Below are 24,506 nucleotides of genomic sequence, written 5' to 3' on the forward strand. Positions count from 1 at the left end.
TCGACAACCATTCATGATTTTTTTTTTTTTGATAAAAATTTTTTTTTAATGTAAAAGATTGGTATCAATGTTCGACGTCGATGAAACAGCAAATAAATTTATATAAATTATTAAATAAACAAAATAAAAATATAGATAATAATTTTAATTCGAGGCACAAATATAAATATTTTTTTTTTTTTTAACAACTGGAACGTGATATCATTGCTCTTGATTTTTTTTTTTTTCGAAATTAATGGTTTATCGACATTTGTATTTTGCCCTTGTTACCCTACCCACTTTTTCAAGGCAATGATATAAATTCGTGTCATCCATTCATCGTGCTTTGTTGACAAACTATTCAAGCCACTTCTTCATTCTATTTTTATTGTTATTCATTTTTTTTTTTTTTATAGTAGTTTAATTTGCCGGATCTTCATCCATTGAATTTTCTATACCAGTAGCCTATTTGTCACTCATTTATCACGTTATCATGGTTTATAAAATTAAATTAAAAAACCGAATAAATATATTTTTTTAAAAATCAACTAAATAGATCCTGTAAAATCTCATTTTTCATTTTTTCAATTATTTTTTTTTTTTGTCAACAATTCAGTTGAGTATTTTATGTGTTTTTAGGTCTTTGTCATTTTGAATTATAAATAAAATTCCACGTCAAATTTTAAATGGAATTATTTAAATTCATTTTTTTTTTTTTTTAATTATTTTTTAATTCGTTTATTTTTTTAATAATTAATTTTCTTTTTTCCTACGAAGAGAGAATCTTGCTAGCCTCCGAAATAATATCGTTAATGCAAGATGTTTTTTTTTTTTTTTTGTTTTTCTTTTTAATATATAATTTTTATTATTAAATTCGTAATGTATTCGCTAAAAAAAAAGCTCTTAGTATATCAATTTAATTGTAAGCATAACGAAGTTTTATCGTGAGGCTAGAAAATCTACTTTTATTTCACGTTTAGTTATTAATTTAATTTTTTTTTTAATATATAAAGGAGTCAGTATTTTAACAAGTTACTTGTTAATACATAGGTATTAATACTTATAAATTTATTTTCATATTTCATTTTTTTTCATTTTATTTTTTCATGATTTATTTATTATTAAATATTATTATTATTTTAATTTATTTTCGTGAAAGGCCGTGGCTATACAAGGCTCTAATGTTAATGTCACTTTGTGGCACGCGGTCAATCTCAATTTAATAATGCTATACGAATCCATTCACACAAATGATTTCGTTCTCGCCCAAAATTCGTTTGTGCTTACAGAGAAATGTTCCCGGAATTTGTTTAATTTTTTTTTTTAAATCATTATAACTTTTTTTTTTTATTATTATTTTTAAATTTCTTTTCTTTTTTTTTTCTTTTTTCCTAATATCTTTGAGCATTTGATTATGGAAAATGTCCTTATTCTATTATTTACCAATACTTCTCATTATTAAATTTATAAAAAAATTTATATTTTGAGCAGCATCAGGTAGAGAATATACAAGGACACAAAACCAATAGTAGATATTTTTAAATTTTTTTTTTTTTTAAATTTTATTATTTATTTATTTTTGTATTAAAAAATTCGTTCCCATTTCTCGTCAAATAAATTTGACTTGTATTATAATTTAAAAAACCTTTTAATTTAAAAAAATTTAAAATTTTTTTTTTGTTTTTTTTTTTTCAAATTATCCTACTCCAGATTTATTCTTACGTAAATATACAGTCATTTTTCAGCTCATTTTTTCATTATCTTCATTTCGAAATAGATACATTGACCAATATGCGAAATTGAAAAAAACAAACATAAGGGGAAATGCAAAACGTGCAAGTACATCAATTCTTGCTGAACCTTTTGCATGGCATGTAAACCATCTTCTTGGTAATATACCAAAACAACATTTTTCAGTTTGTGATAATGGTAAATGTGAAAATTTACGTCCTTTTTTACCATTGCTTTTAATGTGTATTGGTGGTGGTGATGGTGTTAACATTCTCGATGATGTTGGTGATGTTGAGCTTCTTCTTGATGGTAGACGTTGTGATGTTGCATCTGGTGATCCACATGATCCACCACCATCGATATCCCCATTTGTTGTTGATAATGTTGGTGACTGCTGATTATTATGACGTGAACGTTGACGATTGTATGAATTTTTTGTATTATGATGATGATTCGTACGATTTTCATTAAAATGATAATGATGATGATGATTATTATTATTATTATGATGATGACGTGAATGAGAATGATAGAGATGGCCGCGAGCCACATCCCTTGATCCAAGCGTATCATCATCCTCCTCCTCTTCATTATTTACTCGTCTTCCGTTTCCTGGCGAAACAGGTACGTTGACCAGTACGCGAGGTTGAACAGTGCGAATACGAGGGGGAAGACTATCCGTGATATTACATCGATGCGCTTGGACCTCGTCGGGAACTTGGAAAGCCACGACCTGCAGCAGTTTTTTTTCTGCGGTTGCATGTGAATTTCGCACTGGCGCATCTTATCCATTAACATCGTATCCTCCCGGTGTCGGACTAGAGGCTTCTGAAAGAAATTGGACGGTTCTTGGATCGGTGTTTGAACACCATGGATCGGATTTTTTTTTTTCCATTTAAATTTAATTATATCAAATGTTAAAATTTAATTTCATTTTTTTCTTTATCAATGATTTTAATTTTTAATAAAAATTTTTTGTTTTATTTTATTTAAAAAATTATATTGCCGATCCAATTTTTTCATTCCATTTTTTTTCTATTTTTCAATCAAATGACTCTTGTCCGATCCATGATCATGCAACTAATTAACAACTAACACGAATGATTCTGAATGTGAATATGAATATCCAGTTGTTTCATTTGTCATTATAATAATTATGATAAAATTCAGCTTTATATTTATCAATGAATTTTATCATTAATTATAATAATGTTGAATCAACTGGCGCTAATATGATGAAATAAAAAAAAAAAGCAAACGATAAAATATAATTGACATACTGACCATTTGAAAATTAGCTGTACCATCAGGTTCTTCAACTGATGATGAGTGTTCAATTTCACGATATTTCTTTTTAATATTTTCTCTATGCATGTCACTTCGAGAGGCATAATTTACAAGAGCAAATTCAAGAAGTGCTCCAAATACAAAGGTCAGACAAACGCCTGTCCATACGTCAATGGCTTTCGTATAAGAGACAGGTGGCAGTGATGCATTTATTCCTGATGTTTGTGTTGCCATTGTTAGTAGTGTTGTTACACCTAGATAAAATATTTTTCATTCAAAATTAAAATCACAAAAAAACCGCGCATGTATTTTCTTTCAAAAAATTATTTTCATTTAAAAAAAAAAAAAAAGCTCCAATAAGCTTCAATGAAAAAAGAGATAAGTGGACTCTAAAAACGATCGATTAGCTTGTAAACAACTTTTCAATTTATCATGATTTGGCACTGAAATATTTCTATACTAAATTTATTGTTAGAAAAAAAAAAAAGCTTGTTGTTGTTGTTGTTGGTGTTGTTAAAAAGTTGTTGAAATGATACTTGTGCGATATATTTTTCAAGTAATCTTACCTAGTGATACTCTAGCTGGTACAGCACTTTGATCCAACCAAAAGGATACCCAAGATACAATGACAAGCATACAACAAGGAATGTATATTTGTATTAGATAGTAACTGAATTCTCTCTTGAACAGTAAATCCACTTTTAGACAGCTGTATTCACCTGGAATTTTGCAATTATCGATTAGTCTTTGTCTCACTAATTCACTAACAATTATAACAAGATTTTAATGAAATTGTTGATTCTATATATAATAACATTGAAAATATTCATGAATTCATAATTTAATTAATGATCAATGAATATTCATCAATTAAATGGGGGAAAAAAAAAATTAATAATTTCATTTTATAAAAATAATAATTTGCATTTTATCTAACCTGTATTTGTTTTACTATTGCAATAATCAGTGAGAAATTTTTCCAATGTAAATCTTGGAAGATGTAAATTTTTAACAACTTGGACGGGATCGCCTTCTTTCCATACAAATACAAGATCATCAGTTGTCCAGCCATCTGTTTTATTTATTAAATTTGCATATTGATTAATTTATACAATGATAAAATTTTGTAATTTGCAATCAAGCAAATGATATACTCACAGCTAGCCATACGTAACGAACAAGTTTGACGATCCAGAGGATACAATTTCAAATTCATTGGACATGACAACGTCAGTGATATTCTGATGCATGTGCATTTGAATTGTTGATATTATCCATTTGATATTTCATTAATCATGATTATTTATTGAAAATGAAAATAAAAAAATAAAACATACACACATCAGAAATTAATTTAAATATATTTTTTTTTTTCATAAAAAATGTTATTTTATTTTAATTGACATTTCAATTTTGTTATGTCAATAATTTAATTATTTTTAATTGAATTTTTAAACTCACCTTATGCTGTACAGTACATTTCCATTTGGAAATATTCGTATGTAAACATTTGGCATAATTATATTATGAAAATGACCTTCTTTTTCATTTGAAAAAAAAAGATCAGGCATCCAAACTCTCGTTGACTCGGTTAGTGTCAAGTATTTTAATCTCCCTAAATAAAAAAAAAATATATATTAATCATTAATTTAATTATCAATAAATTTCAAGTTTTAATTTAAATTTTTTATTTAAAATTTTTATTCACCGCCATAGTCGTTGAATTTAAGTCGTTCATCCAACCATTGTTCTCGAAATGTCAACTGCACCGAGTATTCCTGTTAGCATAAAATAATTCATTACTATCTTTATCTAAATTTTATATAACTATTTTTTATTTTTATCACTACTCTCGTTAAATACAATTTTTTTTTTATCTAAAAAAAAAAAATCTTGTTTTATTTTTGCGTAACAAGGTTTGTCACTCGAATAATTCAAAGAAAATAATTTTTAAAAATAAATTTTTTAACATCTGGCTTTTCTGTTAATTGTCACAAGTTGTTGGCCAATTATAACGAGCTCTCGAGAATATATATCATAAAATAAAAAAATAAAAAAAAACACGTTCTTTTATCTCTGCGTTTTGCTTTTGCTTGCGACTATTCTATTTTTATTTTATCATAAAAGCAAAGGAATTTTATTTATATTTGTTTTAATATTAAATTAAACATACAAAACTAAACAAATATTTATCTAAAATTGCAACAAAATAATTTTATATTTATTTCTCTTTACAATAACTATTTATAAATAAATTAAATATACGTTTTATGAATAAAATATATAACCTCGTTTGAAAATTGTTTAAACGAATAAAACATTAAAAGCAACATCAAATAAAATAATAACAACAATAATATTTGGGATACATAATATTATATAATATTTAAAGCATTTTGTAAACACAGTGCAAAAGCATTTTTGTGACATATTTGATGAGTGATAATAAACATGCTTAAGCTACATTGACTAATATGTTTATTAAAGTAATACATGCTCATTAATATAATATAAAACAAGAGAGTTAACATATTTACATGCATATTTAGCTCACAGTTTCAATTGCGGATTCATCTGTAGGTTGTTTCTTCCTTTATATCCTATATATATATATATATTAAAAACACCTCATTTTGAATTTTAAATATATATATATCCATTATATTTAAATCGTTTTATCATCGCAAGTATTTATTTCGTCAGGAATCATATATTAAGTATTAAATATAGACTTCATAAAATTAATGATATCCATTACATTTAATTTTCACAACATAAAAACTTATTCAATCAATTTTATGGGAATTTTACGTGTTGGATTTCATTAAATTTATTACTTTTTCTACACATTTAGTTTGATATATATATATGTTTTTATATATAGACATTAAATGATGATTTAAGTAAGTGTAATATACAGAACATGCTACAGAAAAAATATACAGATATATATAAATTATTTTTTTTTTCAAAATGGAATATTGTATTGAATGAAATTTTTTAGTTTTATGATTTTTTTTATTTTTTTTGTATGCGTGTTGTTTGCTTTTCTTTATGAGAGTTAAAAAATTAAATAATATGGGAATTATATTGGGAGTTAAATTATCACGATGAATTGGATTTTATCAGTTGGGAATTTGTTATTTTTTTAATGTGTAAATATGACGTTGAAATGAGAAAAGATGAAGAATCAAATAAAAAAAAAATAATTCACGGATGTTATTATCGGGAGTTTGATAATTCATGTGGAAATAACTTTTAGTCGCATATAATCTTGTCGACTGTTATGTACGCATTTTAACCAATGATGAGCAATTTTTTATTTATTTTTATTTTTTTATCATCCTATTACTCACTGAACTGTTGTCTGAAGATGCAAAAAATAACTTGATACATAAAATTATATAATAAAATAAAATTGAAAATAAAGTTACTCAAGTATTGACTTGTCCAAGAATTTTATATGGCAAGGGGTTGTTCGGGGGGATGAGTATTGAATAGGGTACAAATAGCACACAAAAGGGTACATAGTTTATTGATTTATCCAATTGTAGAAAAAGCTTCGACGAATACAAAAAGTTGTTATAAAATTTATTATCTGCACGAACGCGTATCTACCGGATATCGAATTTCATCGTAATTCCATTCAAATGATATTATGTTTTTCAATTGTTAATATTATTTTTTTTTAACAAAATATATTATCAGTTGATAATATAACCTGATGCAATATTCAACTCGATAATAAAATCATATTATTAATATTATTTAGAATAAAAAAATAATCATAAAAATATGTACCACAAATGATTATTATCATGATTCTAATCACACAAGTATGCCACAAGAATTCACACTCATTCTCATTGTCTCATATGTGAAAAAAAAAAAACATTTGTCGGAAAATTTATTCATCAAAATACAAGTTGATATTTGCCATTCAAAATCATCATCATGATACTAAGTGTGTTTAATTAAAATACTTGGAAAATCTCTTTGACCACAATGGCATTTATAAAATATGTTTATAAAATGTCACATACCGCAGTAACAAACCAAATTTCAAATTTTCAAAATTTACAAATTTTCCAAAAGCCTGCCTAACAATATACATACATGTATACACATGTGTACTGTATATGTATTAATATACCACATGCGTTGACGTGCACATCATCACTGTTGGAACTTTCCACTTTGACACTAATTCATCAGAATTCTATATCACCTATATACCAGGATTTCTCGTGATATAACACGAGAGTTAAATTGGACAATATTGCATTGAATAATCCAGTATTCAAAGACGAGACTTTGAGTGATTTAATTTATTATTGAGCAATGAATTTTCAAACATGTATACTCTTTAAAGCACATATATTGCTTCAACTTTTAAAGAATAATTGTGAATATTTTTTTCATTTGTAAATCAATAAGCTTAACTTTAATGATATATATTGTTAAAACTATCAAAGTTGAATTCCAATCAGTGTAAGCCAGAAAAAGCCACAAATTGTTTAGTCCCTCAGGCACTCTTTCTCTCTCTTCTCGTCTCTCCTCTCTCTATCACTCTTCAATCCCCTAAAGTTCCAATCATGCACGCCACCTTAATCTGCTTTTACTGTTGACAAATCGAAATTGGTAATTCGACAACAGCATGTGGTAATCGATTGTTAGTTATCGTTTTATGTATAAATAATATTTTCATGTTTTTTAAAATATTGTTTATTATTAAATTTAAATTATAATTAATATAGTAAAATATTTATACTTGATATAGTATATTGAAAAAAAAATTAGTATATATTTATATATATGAAAAAGAAAAAAAAATAAAATAGAAATCAAGCAAAAATAGCACATTCCCGACATACTTTATTATTAATATATAAAAATTTTAAATTCAAGCTAAATGTCTCATTGAAGACGTGTTTTATAGCGTGATTTAAAGTGCATGTGTTATTTAGTATATTTTATTATTTATTGTGTCATTATTGCGTGATGAAAAAATATTAAATTCATAGCGATTGATATGATAATTATATTTATTATTAATATATATATTTTTTTTTTTAAAAAACTTGTATTATCGTCAAGTTTTTATTCGTGATTTTATTACGTAAATAAAAATTAATATTTTAATAATTTTTTCCGTTATGAATATCATCGTCTCGATCACCTTTTTTTTTTCAATTCAATTTTTTATGAGTTTTTGTTGATTTATTTGACTTTTATTAATGATTATATTTAAAATTCAAATAAATATATAAATTAAATTTAATCAATTGAAATAACGTTATTAATTTTATAGTTGACATTAAAGTATTTACATAATTTATCGAAAATTTGATATAATCATGTAACGCAAACATTAACTATGTTTATTTTTAGTTATAAATATGTTGACTGTATACATATTGTTTATATATTTGACAAGTAAATTACATTGCAGTAGGTTGAGTAATAATGTTGATCAAGAAAACTCAAACATGAAAAATAAATAAAAAAAAAAAAAAGTAATACAGAGTCAAGTATTTAATGAAAAGTGAAGGTTTCAAGTGAACGAAAATTCAATGATGATTGAGCGATCAAGTGAATTGAGTAAATGAAGTAGATGATCGAGCGATATTGTTAACCGATTAAAATCTTTTCTCTATTTTATTTTTTTCGATGGTTTTTTTTTCAACAAGATAAATGGCAAGTTTTAGTTTTCTCTTGCATGCAACCCTCATCGTTTAATTAAAAATCGACCTTTGTTCTTTTTTCGTTTTTTTTTATTTCTTTCTTCTATCTCATCAATATATATATAATTGTCAAAAGTTTGGTTTTATTTATCGAAAAACGTGTCGATTATTAGAGTCTGATATTGGTTATATTTTGTATTAAAAAAAAAAGCAGCTAAAATACATAAATATATATTAACAAAAAAAAAAAAACGATCCAACAGACTTGAACCAAAAAATACATGGTTTATTAAATAGTCTTAATAATGTTATTATTTTTTTTTAATCAAATAAATAATCAAGGGTAGTAATAATAATTGATACTCAAGTATACAACTAATCATATATTCATTATTTTAGTTATATATATATTACTCATTATTCACGTTCCAATCACTCAATTAACAGCCAATATATTACTTTTATTAATTAACAATAATAATATATGCTGAATTAGGTATAAATATATATTTACACATGACAAGATAACGACATCGATTATAATATATATAGTCAATATTAGACTTATAGCACACATCCACTGACTGCGCGACATTATATACAGTAAATTATTATTTTTTATTTTTCATTTATACAAGTACAATACAAACAAGAAAATCCAGATTTCATTTTTCTTTTCAAATGTAAAATATATTATATATTTTATTGAAAAATATATATTATTTACATGTATTGTAATTATATAAATTTATATAACACATTATTATATTTGTGTCTTATTCGTCACTCTGCGGGCAATGACAACATCAGCAACAACAAAAACAACAACAACAATATCATTATCGTGAATATAAAAAATATTATTTTGTGCGCTCAGTGTGTCGAATAAAGCACACACATGAATAATCGTGATATATATTATGATAAAAAATTATTTTAATATATATTTATTTTTTTTTTTTTTCGTGTATTATGTGTGGTTATATAATATTATATAGATTTTGTAGGCCTTGATTATTGTTGTGTTGGACTCACCATATTATAATCATCTATTCTGCTGATTGAACGGAGATAGATGTTGACGTGGACATTTGTCGGACCATCTAACGTATTGCCGGAACAGAACAAAACAATCGGATTATTAAATAAATTTGTAGGATTTTGATTTTTCATATGTCTTCTTTTTTTTTTTCATTTTATTATTTTTCTTTTTTTTAATTTTTCCAAGGGACCTGTTAGTGATGAAAAATGTTGAATAAATTTTAAATAAAAATATATTTTCATGTGGTGGATGGTGTGAGTGTTTGGAAAAATTGGAAAATATATAGTGATAAAAGGTCAACGAGTTGTATATATGGTTATTGGAAAAAACGAATATATGATTGATTTTTCTAGCCTTTGCATTTGTCATACATTGCCAAACAGCGTATACTATATTTTTATCATGTTTTTATTATTTTTTCTTTTTTTTAAATATTTTTTATATAAATATCTTTGTATTTTTATATATTTTTCCTTGGGTTTTTTTTTTTTTTTATGTAACACTTGTATTTTTTCTCATCCATACAAACAGACGCTTACTTTTCTTTCACGCCCTTTTTTATTTTTATTATTATTTTTTTTTTATCTGCCCTATATGTATCCTCAAGGTACAGAGGAAAAGAACAAAGAACGATTTTTTTTTTCCTATTTTTTCTACTGAATTTTTTTTTCATTTATTTGTTCGAATTTTGTTGATGGTTTTTGTGGATGATAGTTATGATGTGGTTGTGACAAGAGTGGTGTAAGAATTAAAAAAAAAAAAGTTAATTTTTCTTGAGCTAGATAAGTATTATTATTTATTAAAGATTTAACTTTAATGGAAAAATAATTTGAGCGAAATGATTTATCAAATGAACTTGAAAAATAATGAGAATGTGTGAAGACTGAAGATGTATACCGACAATGATATCAACTTCAAGAAGATTGTATTCAAAGATGACAATATTCCAGTGGAATAATTTTAACTGGTTACTAAATACATGTATAATTTTAATATTTAGAATATATAATTTTAGTATTATATTTCGTGTTACTGCGAGAAAGGTAAAATCATAACCGCATGGTGCAAATGGTTTCTCAACAACGATAACGAATCTAATTTCATTTATGTAATAGTTATATGTATTCACATATTACACAACTGTCACTTTCCTATTTCATTTACAAAATATCAAATTCACAATTCAGCAAATAACTTTGAAAATTGAAATAACCACGATACGAGAAATTGCATATGCATGTAATTTCAACACCAAGTTTTCGAGAAAATTGTTGGACAATTCATCTAAATTCTCAGAATATATTTTAAATCAAGTAAAATATGTATTATCAAACTCACCTCTGCAGTGAATATACAATATTTTAACTTTGAAATTCTCATATTTTATCATCACTTACCGATATAAATATATATTTCATTTTCTTCATTTTCTTCTTATTTATTTAACTATTATTTTGTCATGTTAATATGTCTTTGTGTCTATAAAAAAAAATAGCCTTCAAATTAAATTTAAAAAAAAAAAAAAACGAATTATATTTAATTTAAAAAAGTAATAATAATTTTATTAATAAAATATGAAAAATTTTGAAGATTAAATTTTCTCATTTTGTGACAAAATGAGCATGCAAAAGAATGCAAAAGATTTTTTTTCATTTAAAAATTAAAACATTTAAGTTATGTCAAAGGTGGATAGTTGTTTGTAAAAGATACTAATGAAAATTTTTATTTTACAAGTAGTTTATGAATTTAATAAATTTAATTAATTTCAAATAATTTTTTTTCTGTTAAATATGGGTGTATTGTTTAGCCAAAAAGCAATACATGATTATTATATGTATCAATCAAAAGTTGTTGAGATTATTATACATACAAAATGTCAATTTAATTTCAAATTTCAAGGTAAATAGTGTATAATTATGTGTGTTATATAGGTCTTGAATATAATTATATATATACATGTCGAAATCAGGTTTTCCAAGCGATGGATTATCGATTCGTTCATTAATTTAACGCATCATGAGGTTCTTGCAATTTTCATTGGATATTCTTTACCCCTTACAGATACATATATTGATTATTGTTATATTTATAATTGTTATAATGTTTATATGTATAATTTTATAAATGTAAAAAAAAAAATTATTCTTGTACTTGCACTGATTTTTCAAGTACAAAAATATCAAGTATTCTTCTTTTTTTTTTTTTCTCTCTTTCCCTAATTAAAGTATTAAAATGGAAAAAAAATTATTAAACTTAAATATATTTTAATTATAAAATATCCATGACGTACACGAAAACTTCTAAGAAATTATTTCTACCACACATCAGCAGTTTATAGCGTTACTATGATATATCGAGCGAATAATTATTTTTATAATTTTTTTCATTTTTTTAAGCACAGCATGGTACCATTGATCAAATAACTTTTTTATTTTAATTTTTTTTTTAATTAACGATTTACTTGGATTTATTAAGTTATTTCGAAATATTTATAATTGTGCTTTTAATCTCATTAATCAGTTGATATTAATTATAATTTAAAAAATATATTTACAAGAGTATGTAAAGTAAAAAATTTAAGACTGTTAAATTATTAATCATGTTTGTTTATTTTTGTTGCAGATAAGGTAGGTTTTAATGGGACAATTCAACATTAATCTTGTATGTTTCATCAACATCAACAATGTGGTGCAGTAAGGGTGAGTTTAGCAAAAATTTTTTATCTATTTTATGTTAATTTTCAGATGACCAAACTCTTTTGTATATTATTCAAAATATTTTGTCGAAATTTTAAATTATTCAAACTTGCATTTAACGTGTGATTAATTAATTTTTTTTTGTTCTAAATAATTTTATTATTCACTTATCGACTGGACAAAATTTTAATTTTTTTTTGAATTTAAAAAAAGTTTGAGTGAATTTTCCTACCCTCATTGTCTATTTTACTTTACATCCTCTTATAAATATATTATTATTTTGATATCAAGTATTTTCTATATTAGTTTGAAATTTGAATTATTAATTAATTAAATTTTCTTTTATTCGATTAAAAATATATGACTCATTTGTGAATAGTATTTTATATTTGATTATTATACTGAATACAAATTGAACGAATATAGTTTGTATAAACCTATTTTAAGTTGAAAATTTCTAATTGAGATTCACAGTAATTACGTTTATTTAAAAGTTTTTGACATGATGGCATCATACTGCGCTTTAAAATTCAAGACATCTAGAGAATTATATATGCTTGATGAAGTTTATTATAAAAATAGAAAAATAAAAAAACTATAAAACATCATTAGTGATGGTAGTGATGATAAATATTATTATATTTATATATATCAATAAATATATATATAAATATAATTATAAATAACAATAAATAAAAATTACAATATTGATCTGATGAATCTACCACGACTCAAGTCAAATTAATTATATCATAAAATAAAAAAAAAAACATTGACAAACAACTTCAAAAAAATTTTCAAAAACAAAACAATACAAATGCGGACACAAACGATCAAAAACAAATTTCAAAAAAATAATAATAAAATTAAAAATAATTAAAATCAACAAATTATTATTATTATTTTTTTTTGTTGCTTTGAAAAATAAATAATAATACAAACACCGAGCATACCCGTGTACGTGTCTGTGACTTTTTATGTTTGGGTACATAATTCATCAAATAATCTCTCAAAAACTTTAATTTTTTTTGCATAAATTCTTTGTCTTTTTGTATATTTTTTTTTTTTGTTTTTGAAAAAAAACTTACCATAGTAACGTCATCTATTTTTGAGATACTTCGAACAAATATGTTGACGTGGACATATGTGGGTCCATCTAACAATGGCAAAAACAGAACACACAAATTAATCAGTCTCAACGGAATAACAATATTTTTTTTTTCGGTGTTTTTTTTTGTTGTGTAGCGTGCATGTGGTACTTTTTGTTAAACTTTTCCATCACATATATGTATTTTTTTGAATTGTTATCTTCAACATGATTATGATTTATTGAAATCATTATTCAGCAATACTTTGTCAGGATTCACAATAATATATTTTATATATAAAAATGAAAAATTTAATCTTTAAAAGTTTGCTGCTTCAATTCAATCAATATTTTATTCATCAAAAGTGCTTTATATATTTTTTTTCTTCTGAAATAAAATTTTCTAAAGTTGAACAATATTTTAAGAAAATGATAAACAAGTGTTTGTATATTGTCAAATAAACATATGAGTATAAATAATAAAAACAAGTCATGAATAAATCGACAGTGAGCGTGCAGTGATGCCAAGTCCCTGCACACAAATCTTAAAAATAAAAAAAATATATATATTTGGCGTCAGAGTTGTTTCACATGTCGTATTATCAGTGACTACGTGTTTACGAGAGCCACGAATCTTCCAACAAGATTCATTGTAAATTCACCTCTATCTACTATAAAAAAAAAAAAAACCAATATAAAATAAAATATACACATCTCGTCACTTGAATCGTGAATTTTTTGAATTTATATATACAACAATACGATTTAATGTGGTTTCACAATTTTCAATGTCCATACAACACATTATATATATTTTCATAGAATATCCTATCGACACAATATACACTAGAGTAGTTGAAAAAAATAAAAAATAACTTTAACGTGTTTGTTAAATTTTAAAAAAATTGTCAACACGTTTTCCTCGCTTCCACTGATTTTTACGAGACATATATAAAAAATAAATAAATTAAAATTTAAATAAAAAACTTTACAAATTTGTAACTAGATTTTTTTTTAACTGTTGACACTTGTACAAGCATCAATATTCATTAAAATAATTTAAAAAAAAAAATGATTATTCATTTTCAATTACTATTATATCGATTGAAAATACAAATTGGAATTTATCCAGGATTCGATGTGGGTCAAGTTATGAATAACGATTATATACTGTAAATATAATAAGAAAATTAAAAAATATTTTATTGACAGTTTATATATATAGTAGAATGAATTTTGACATGGAAATATTTGAGATATTTCAAATCGATAAATAGTCTATATATATAATATCAATTGATATACGATTGAGAATTATCAGTGAATTATCAGGATATTTGGTTAATTTGTTAACCTCTGCTTTTGCAAATGTTCCATAAGTATTTTAAAGGTCACATAACATATACTTGTGTTCGTGTGTGTTTAGTTGTTATTCTCAGTATGTTTTGGAGGATCACTTCGATCTCTGACCCACAATACAAATACAAAATTTATATATACATGTATATTAAATTTTGTCTCTTTGTGGTATCTACGTTTGTTTTTAACATATATACACTCAAGTTTATATAGATGTATCTGTACAGTGACTCTGCCAGTTTTCATTCACTCCCAATTCAAAATGTTCAGGGTAATTCAACGTGAGAGCAAAAGAAAATAATAAAAATAATAAAAACCAAAGATAATGGAAGAGAAAAAACAATAAAACTAGGTTACATAGTCCAGATTCTATTTTAAAGTAACGAAAAGTAAAAATAAGAGTTAAAAAAAAAAAAAATTAAAATTGTCGTGCAATCGGTCTTTAAACAGTCTCAATGGGCATCAATTTTCTATTCGTTCAAGTCCCATTTGATAAAGCAGTATTTTCTATAGGTCAATGAATTCCTCCAAATAAATAACAAAAAAAAAAAAAATCAATCTTCCACTGTCACACACATAATTCACCATCTCTGTAATATTTTTTTTTTTTTTTTACATTCTTTGGAGCTTGATATTTAAGGAATTTGAGAATTGGAGCGAATAAAATCAGGGGACAAAGAAAACAATCAAAAAAAAAAACTGATGGTAATATTATTTTTCATGTTTCTATAGAATAATATTTACTGTGTAAATATATTTTTTTTTTTCTTGTAGATACTAGCAAAAGAATCTGTTTTTTTTTGTTCTAAAATTTCGCCTTAAATAATTTTTCGTCTGATCGAATATTGAGTTGTATCACTCATCGATAAATTGCTCCATTGGTAATTGATGTATTTTTTTTATAATACATATGACAGTGTTGATGTAAATGTAAAATGAAAAAAAAAAATTGTGTTCATTATATATTGAAAAAAAAAAAGCAGCTTTACATTATCTAATGATGAATATTTTGAAATTGGGTGGCGTTGACTTACCTGCGCAAGTCGGGCCATCAATGTTGTTTATTGTATTTGTTTGTTAATTAATATAAATTGAGTTATATATTTATGAATTTAAAAATTTAAATATGTTAAAAACATGATGTGATAATTAAGGGTTAAAATATGTTTTAATATTGTCGAGCATTAATTGATGCAAAAGATGTTGGGTAAAGGTGGCAATGAAGATGAGACGTTTGCTCGGGTAAAATATATATATAGAGTACAAGGAATAGTTGGGTTAATGTAGGGGTAGTTGTTGGAGATGAAGATAGGGATGAGGAGGGTTGTGATGCTGGCTTCAACCGGGCCAACAGACCAGTGAAACTGAGGGCTAAAGGAGAAAGGGGAAAGTGGGCGTCATACTCGTATTGAACGTGCTGCAAAGACTTTTGGCGGGACGGCGCTTGCGCGTCATAACCACCTCGAATCTTTGCATCATACTTTTTTTTTTTTTTTTAATATTATTTTTGTCAAAAATTATAAATATAACAGCCATCTATTTTATTTTTTTATTTTTTACCCAAGGATTCAACTCTTAATTATATTTTTTTATTTATTTATTTTTTCAAATAAAGCTTGGTATATGATTTTTTTATTTTCCCTTTTTTTTGCTTCCTTTTTTTTGGCACATTATTAATTTTGAAGATTTTTTTTTTTAATCAATTTTATATTGAATTTTTTTTCTTTTGTTTTTTTATCAAACCAATTGACCAATATATATTTCAAGATTTTTTTTATTTTTGGGCTATGAGCTGAATCCTTTATGAAAAATAAGACATTCAAGAATTCTACAACATTTTTTTTCTTTTTTTTTTTTTAATTTTTAAATTTTGTTGGACTAGTTGATTCAGTTCCAGATTATCAGCTCAGATGTATATTTACATTTCTACGAGTATTATACTTGTAAAGCAGGACATTTATTTACATCTAGCTATTTGATTATCATTCTTTTTTTAAAAAAACATTTTCTATTCTAATTAAGGAATCTTTTTGGATTTATTGCATCTACCTAGTTTATTTCCTTTATCTCATTTTTTATTATCTAAGCTAAGAGCAAGGAACATTTTATAAAACATTTTATAAAAATGTAAACATATACTGAGCATTATAATTATCATTGTTAATTAATACTTATCACTTGTCAGTTATATATATTAATTCTATATTATTATTATTATCGGTATAAATGTTGGAGCTTTCTCGTAGATGTTTAATGATAATTATTATTTATAAGAAGCTTTGGGATAAGAGATAATAATGGCTAGCATGCCTTTGTTCATAAACTAGCTACAATATAATGATATATATATTATTATTATAATAATATACATATACATAAGGTTGTATTGTTGATCAATGGATTTGTAAAAAATAAATCCTCTCAACTGTGAGAATGAAAAATAAAATTTAGTAGTGATTTACAAATTCTATAGTGCTGCAATTCAGAAGGTGAACATTATACATTCGTTTTTTTTTTTTTTTTTATTTTTTCAAGAGTATATAAACATATAAAAATACTAAATTATATTTCTTTTTTTCTGTGTCAAAATGTGCATAATTTTATCCCCTGATAAGCAGCACTATCTGTGTAAACACATATACTATATAATATTTGAATACATAAAATTTTCATCATCATATTTTTTTTTTTTTTTTTTATATAAATATAATGAATAATTCGCAGCATGCGCACCACGTGTTCTAAAACCTACAATACTCTTTCTACAATTGGCAAAAGTAGCACAGATAAATTCCCATGTTATTTTTTTATTTTTTCCATTCGTTATTTAAAATCCGAAATTTAATATCTTTTTTTTAATCGTTTTTTCCAAGATTTTCTTTCTAAACCTGACGTATTTTTTTTTTTTGTTATACTTACCATCTTGATGTCACTAATTGTCGCAATGCTTCGCACAAACAGGTTTATCCGGACAATGGCCGGCCCATCTAAGGGCAAACAACAACAGAGCCCTTTTATAATTAATCTGATATTTTATATGTACGGCAACTGGATACTAACGATTGTTATTTTAAATTTATCAGTTTAGCATTTTTTTTTTCATTTTTTAATATTTCCCCATAAAATTATTTATTCTTTTATCATGATGTATTTTTTATTTATTTTTAATTTTAATGGTCATCAGAATTGTTAGTAAAAACATATAATTTTATTATCATTATTATCGTGTATATATGTTTTTTTATTTTTTTGATATTAAAGTTGTCTAGTGATATTTACAATTATATGAACTTTGAAGGTAGTTAAGCATTGCCATTAGTTCAGACGAGATATTGACTATGCATTTAATTGGGAAGTTCTATAGTTAACAGAGAGAAAGGAGAGAAAGAGAGAGAGAGAGAAGAGGAGAGAAAGGGAACAAAATGAAATGCTTAAATTGGGTGATAAGGATAAAGTTGGAAGAACGGTTGCAGGGAATTTAACTTATCAATTAATTGGCGTGTAATTAGTGGGCCTTTGGGGATATGCCCAATAAAGTGACGATATCTGACATTTAGTTTTAAACTCAAATATATCTTTCCACATTTTCTCTTGACTCTTTTTTTTTTCTCACTATTATAATATTTTTGAGCTTTTTTTTTTTTATTATTATTCAATTTTCAATATTTTTTATATTTTCTTGCCAGTTTTGCGGATTTTATTTTTTTTTTTCTTTTTTCTTTTTCTAATCCCTTCAAAGAAAGGTCAGTTATTGAAGGCAGTGGAAATTGAGCTTTTGCTCGGGCCCCCGTGAAAGTGGGTCACTCGAATGATGTAAAATATCTATATCTATACAAAATCCAAGAGATAAATTTATCATCAGAAGAGACCAAGGGGTTTTATTTTTTTTTTTTTCAACCGCAATATTCACTACGTGAGTGTGTGGGTGTATGTGTCATGCAAATTTAAATGCATTCAGTCGAAGAATATATACGAATAACACATTTGAAAATATATTTTTCTCTTTGATCGTATAAATTTCATAGTAACAGTAGACAATCATCGTAACAGATACAATATTGCTTCTTCAACATTTTTCATATTTATATATATTTTCCGCATACTCGGTTTTATTTATTTATTCATATTTATTTTTTCAAATTACTTTCGATACTTGTATTATTTTTATTAATATCAATTTTATCATTTTTTTTTTATTTACAATTTTTATCACGCTTCGATATTTGATCCGGATAAAAGCTCATTACGAGTTTCATATTGTTTTGAGGACTTGTGACAGGAAAAATATATAAGGGGGTTGTTTGGCTATAAAGTAGAAAAAGTGGAAAAATTTAATCGTCGTTTCAAGTTGCTGGAAACTAAATTATATTGATACGCTCGATAAGGCGACAGGAGCTTTGGCGCCTTTCGCTGAAAGCACTCTTTTTTTAATTTTCTTCTTTTTTTTTTAACTTAATCTTGTTGTTTTTTTTTTTCTGTAATATTATTGTCATTATATAATTTTTTTTCTTTTACATGATTATTTTATTTTTTAAAGAGTCTTTGATGTCGTTTTACACGTTGACAAAAATTGAATGAAATACTTCTCTACCGGAAAACTGAGAATGAGCAATTTCCGTTGACGTCGTATGCTTAATATTGTATTTCGCGTTTCGTATATAAAATAAGAGGAAGGGTAGTAGAGTTGGGGGTAGAAAAAAAGAAAAAAAAAAATGTAAAAGAAGATGACGAAGGAGGTGAAGAGGGTAATGGAGATGTCGACGTAAACTCGACGTTGGAAACGTGAAACTACTTTAGAGTACAGAAACTCTACAACATATTTAGTTTCAAGAAAAAAAATAAAAAAAAATTACGTTAAAAGTTGAGAAAATTGAAAATACAATAGAAACAGTATATAAAAATAAATTTAAAAAATATTATATTAAAAATTACTTGAATGAAAATAAAAAATAAAAAATAAAATAAATTCATCTAATATATTTTTTATTAAATATTTTTTATGATATTAAATTACATATATGTAAAATTGTAATTTTATTGTCATATATAATTTATGAAATGTCGTTGTGATTAAGTAAACTTTAGATGTAGATAAAAATAGAACGGAAGTCAAAAGGACGATAAATGAATAAGGGAAAATGTCAGAGTGAGGGCAGTTGAGGCAAATGTAATTAGCAGTAGCCTAATTGACAATTAAATACCAATCACCCTCTCAGAATTTAACGATAAAAACTAAAATTATGATGACAATTAAACTGGACACTATATATCTTTTATAATTTATTATTTCAATTACACTAAAATTTTAAAACACATGTATCCCCTTTTACCTCTTTTTTTTTGGTCAATATATACTATTTTATTTTTTGTAAATATTTATTCCCTGTGCTTTTCAAAAAATGTTCATGATTTTTTTCGTCAATCCCCACGAGACAGCCAATTGAAAAAGTTTAAATTGCATACAAGTAAAAAATAAAATAAATACAACTTCCAACCATTAATTATTTATTTTTCTCTATTTTATTTAATTAATGTGTTTTTCCTTCCTAGTTTAACTTTTTATATATACATATGCACACAACTGTTTGCCTAACGAGATTCTATGGGTTATCGTTGTTCATCCTGAGTGTAATTTCACAATGTTTTCGATAGAGGAACATATACAAAACAAGTGTGTGAATGTGAATGTGTATGATCGAGAGAGAGAAAGAGGTTGGGTTTTATAAAAGGACAAAGGGAGAAAAAAGAATCAAGATACTGTGTAAAAGACAGTGATAGAGTTATAAAAAGAGAGGAAACAAAAAAAAAAACAGGATTTAGCATAGAGTGAGCTTTATTTGCCACATTTTTTTGACTCATAATTTGCAAGGGAAATGTATAGCACGACGTGCTCGAACAATATCCTCGGGATATACACTCAGTCGAAAAACCAACTACCAACATTCGACCCTTTTGTGTCCCTATATTTTCTACCAACAACCCAACAAAACCCTTCGCACTCTTTTCATGTATATGTGTTTTCCCCAGTCGACCTATAATACTAACTACATACAAAACTATTGAAGTACATACATTTGTATATATATTATTTTGATATACATATATGTATATCAATATACTCGAAATATATATAAAACATATATGTACATTTATCTATATATAATATAAATACATAAATTCTCGTGGATGCTCAATAAAGGTGAGACACGTTTTTAGTTGTACGCGACTCGAATCCACACCCACTTTTACATCACACTCTAAAATCTACTACCCTCCTCTTGCTTCTTTCACCCTTGTACATATTGCAACATTATATACACAAATGTTTTTTATACTCTCTCAAACATATTTTATTTTTTTTTTATTCATTTATTATTATTTAACTTGTAATTTTTTTTTTTTTTTAAATGCTTGTTACAAATTTTTTTTGTTTTTTTTTTTTTTGTTTTATTTTTAGTTTAGTTGGGTTATACATATACCAATGATAATTTTATTTTTAATTGAAATTTAATTTTATATGGAGTTTTGAAATTTAATTTAATTTAATTTTAAAAGAATTTGATTATTTTTTTTTTCCAATTACCCTGATAAAAGCCAATTGTAGTTGAGTTATTTGAGTATGTTTTTTTTTTTTTGTTCAATTATTAAAAATATATTGTATTATTAAATTTATACAGCGAGTAAAAACTTTTCGACGCATATGTTGTATATATGGTTGAAAAATAGAGTATACGTAATTTATAGTATTTTTTTTTTTTTAATGATTATTTACAGATTTTTTATTGCGATAAAAAATATTGATGTGTGAAACGAGCAACTATATTTTTGCACTTAACGACGTTTCGCTGCATGCGAAATGGACATTTGGGTTGAAAAAGCTCATTGTTTGATGTATTTTTCAATTCACTATTTCTTGTTGTGTTTTTCTGTTGTCTGTTGGACACAAAAAAAATAAATAAATAAAGAAAAAAGCGTGCTTATGAGCAATAATGTGTATCCTGGATTGTCGTTACTCGGTCATTTTTATGATCGTCACTGCGATTGTTTTTATTATTTTTTTTATAACATTTTTTTATTTATTTATTTTATTTTAACTCAGAATGTGTGTTTGTGATTTGGTATATTTACCTTGATGGTTACGATCGTTTTAAACACTTATTTTTCTTTTTTATATCTTTCTCTCACTTTATTATTTATTTATTTTCTTTTTTTTTTTTTTTTCTACTGCAGTGATATATACTTGCTGTATAGTACGAAAAGAAAATAAATAAAAAAAAAAGCTTAATTTATCTGTATGTTAATGTTGCCATTGTTTGTGTTAACATTATATTAACTAGAAATAATTTTTTTATTTCTTGAAAATTTATTCAACACTACAACTAAAAATTTTTTATGTATTTTTTTTTTTACTTGGTTTACAAGCTTTTCTTCTCTTCTTTGCTTATGTGTAATATATAAACAAGTTAATTATTGTTAAATTATAATTATTCATCTAACTCTACTTGTAATATAATTAGTTTAGAAAAAAAAAAAGAAAAAAACTATTTTTTTTATTTTTTTCTTCTTTTTTTTTATGTTTTTTTTTTTTATCTTTATTAGTAATTTTTTTTCTTCTTTTTTTTGTGGATAGAATAAAAGCATTTATAATTGAAATAAAAATTTTACCTGTTCCGTTTTCCCCGCTTGGCCGAATACGGGCATCGTATGTTTTTTCTCCGAGAATGTCGTCGAGCACCTCTTTCTCCTTCGCCCGGTAGTTGACCTTTCCCGTATGCGTACATCTAGAAAATAAATTAAAAATTTAAAAAATTAAAATTAAAATAACTTTTATCATCGAATAAAATAAAGAGATATAAATTTTTATATATATATTTAGCAGCATCGAGTTGAAATCTATGGTTGAAAAAAGAAGAAATAATTTTTTTTTTCGAAAAAAATCTCACACACGTCTCTTTCATTTTATAAATCGGGTAAAATGACGGGTTGAGAGATATTATTGTCACGTTCAGGCACCAATGTATAAGCGTTTCTTTTTTTTTTTTTTTTTTTTATTATTATTTTTTTGTTTTTTATTCTGATAGTTGCTCAGCCTCTCCACGGATTGTGAACGAGAAAACGTGCTGAGAATAATAGATATCCAAGAGGTCCATGACACTTTGGTTAACCGAATCGTCATTTTATTATATACCAGTGTTAGCAAGAATAGAAATAATGAAAAAATATATATATATATTGTAACCCAAATCTATCATAACGCTGAATAGCTGACTGCAAAAAAAAAAGAAAAAGTTTTGTCCAAGAAAACATATAGAATTTTCAGTACCTGAGTAAATCTAAATTGTTCAAAGAAAAAAATATAAAAGTTGAAATTTTACGGGGTCATTTATCGATATCCAAGAAACCTGGATAATAATAAAAACGACGGTTCAAATAGCTATCGTATACATCTTGAAAATTTTTTGCAAAATAATTCAAATTTACAAGAAAACTATTTTTCTTTTTTCACATTAAAAATTGAAAATAATCATTTTTATCCTTCACTCGTTTTTCATTTGACTTTTAGAAGAAATAAAAATGTTTCTCGGAAAATTTTCGATGTAGAAATAATATTTACAGCAACTTGGGTTTACTAAAAATAATTTTGAAACTTTATTATGTCAAAATTCTAAGTTTAGCTTTATTTTATAAATTAAAAATTTATAAATCAGGTATTTTTTATGTCAGCTATTTATTTTCCATTTATTTTTATTTCCATCTATTTAAAGTAAAATATTCACCCATTTACAGGATTAAATAAAATTATAATTTCTGAATCGAAAAATTAAATTATTCCTGTGAAATATTTTTTTTTAAATTCAAAGTGACATGTTACGAAAAATTTTTACTTTTTTTTTATTTTTTCTTTTCACTCTTTTTATGTTTGAAAATAAAATGGAGATATAAAGTAAAAACTGTGTCAAAAAAAAAAAAGAATAAAAATAAAGTGTAAAAAAAGAGAAAAAATAAAAAAAAAACAAGATGGTAAAGAAAAAAAAAATTATACATATTTTTTTTTTCTTTTAATAAAAAAATGAAATTGCATGGAGTGGTCGAAGAGTTTTACTTGGCATGCATCAAATAGAAAGGTAATTTACTACCCAGATTTGATTGAAAGCCGTCAGTAGTCGACAACGCAAACCCCGAGTAAATTTAAACACAAAAAAAAGCTCTCTCATATTTTGTTTTTATAAATAAAAATATTTTGCATTATACAAAGACGAGAAAAAATTCTTTTTGTCGATTCATTATACCCCCTTCCCTATAAATAATTCAAAAAACCATCAAAATTCAATAATATTCTTTTAGAAAAATAAAAAAAAAAATATTTTAAATTCAACACTTTAACAAAGAAGAAAAATAATAAAACTCAAGCTTCACTTGACAGCCAAAAAAGCCTAATTTTTTAAACACAAAAAAAAACTATCTAAAAAAATTTTATCCCATTGTTTTGACATGCATGTACGTGCCTGTACTTAAGAACCCAAAAGAAGAGCAAACTTTAAAAATAATCTTTCCAAAAAAAAATTAAAAGATAAAAGTAAAAATTATTAAAATAAAAAAACATTTTATAAACAGATATTAATTTTTCTTTATTTTTCTTT

At 24.8% G+C, this 24,506-nt stretch overlaps 1 protein-coding gene across 11 annotated transcripts in view; it reads right to left on the reverse strand.

Annotated features, from left to right (window-relative positions):
* LOC122858490 (glutamate-gated chloride channel) overlaps positions 1 to 24,506 on the reverse strand; it is a 40,199-nt gene continuing 15,693 nt past the window's right edge. For 2 of the 11 annotated variants that reach the window (XM_044161425.1, XM_044161433.1), the window contains exons 3-11: positions 22,531 to 22,646; positions 17,785 to 17,852; positions 4,706 to 4,775; positions 4,459 to 4,612; positions 4,156 to 4,238; positions 3,935 to 4,069; positions 3,564 to 3,716; positions 2,995 to 3,251; positions 1 to 2,443 (exon numbers count right to left, since the gene is read on the reverse strand). In XM_044161425.1, coding sequence (XP_044017360.1) covers positions 1,721 to 2,443; positions 2,995 to 3,251; positions 3,564 to 3,716; positions 3,935 to 4,069; positions 4,156 to 4,238; positions 4,459 to 4,612; positions 4,706 to 4,775; positions 17,785 to 17,852; positions 22,531 to 22,646 — 1,759 coding nt within the window. In that variant the 3' untranslated portion in view covers positions 1 to 1,720. Of the gene's footprint in view, positions 2,539 to 2,994; positions 3,252 to 3,563; positions 3,717 to 3,934; positions 4,070 to 4,155; positions 4,239 to 4,458; positions 4,613 to 4,705; positions 4,776 to 9,716; positions 9,785 to 13,507; positions 13,576 to 17,784; positions 17,853 to 22,530; positions 22,647 to 24,506 lie in introns of those variants that run through there. The other 9 variants (XM_044161449.1, XM_044161489.1, XM_044161480.1 and 6 more) reach the window with 9 other exon arrangements.

This window comes from Aphidius gifuensis, linkage group LG1 (genome assembly GCF_014905175.1).
Source record: "Aphidius gifuensis isolate YNYX2018 linkage group LG1, ASM1490517v1, whole genome shotgun sequence".
Classification (NCBI taxonomy): domain Eukaryota; kingdom Metazoa; phylum Arthropoda; class Insecta; order Hymenoptera; family Braconidae; genus Aphidius; species Aphidius gifuensis.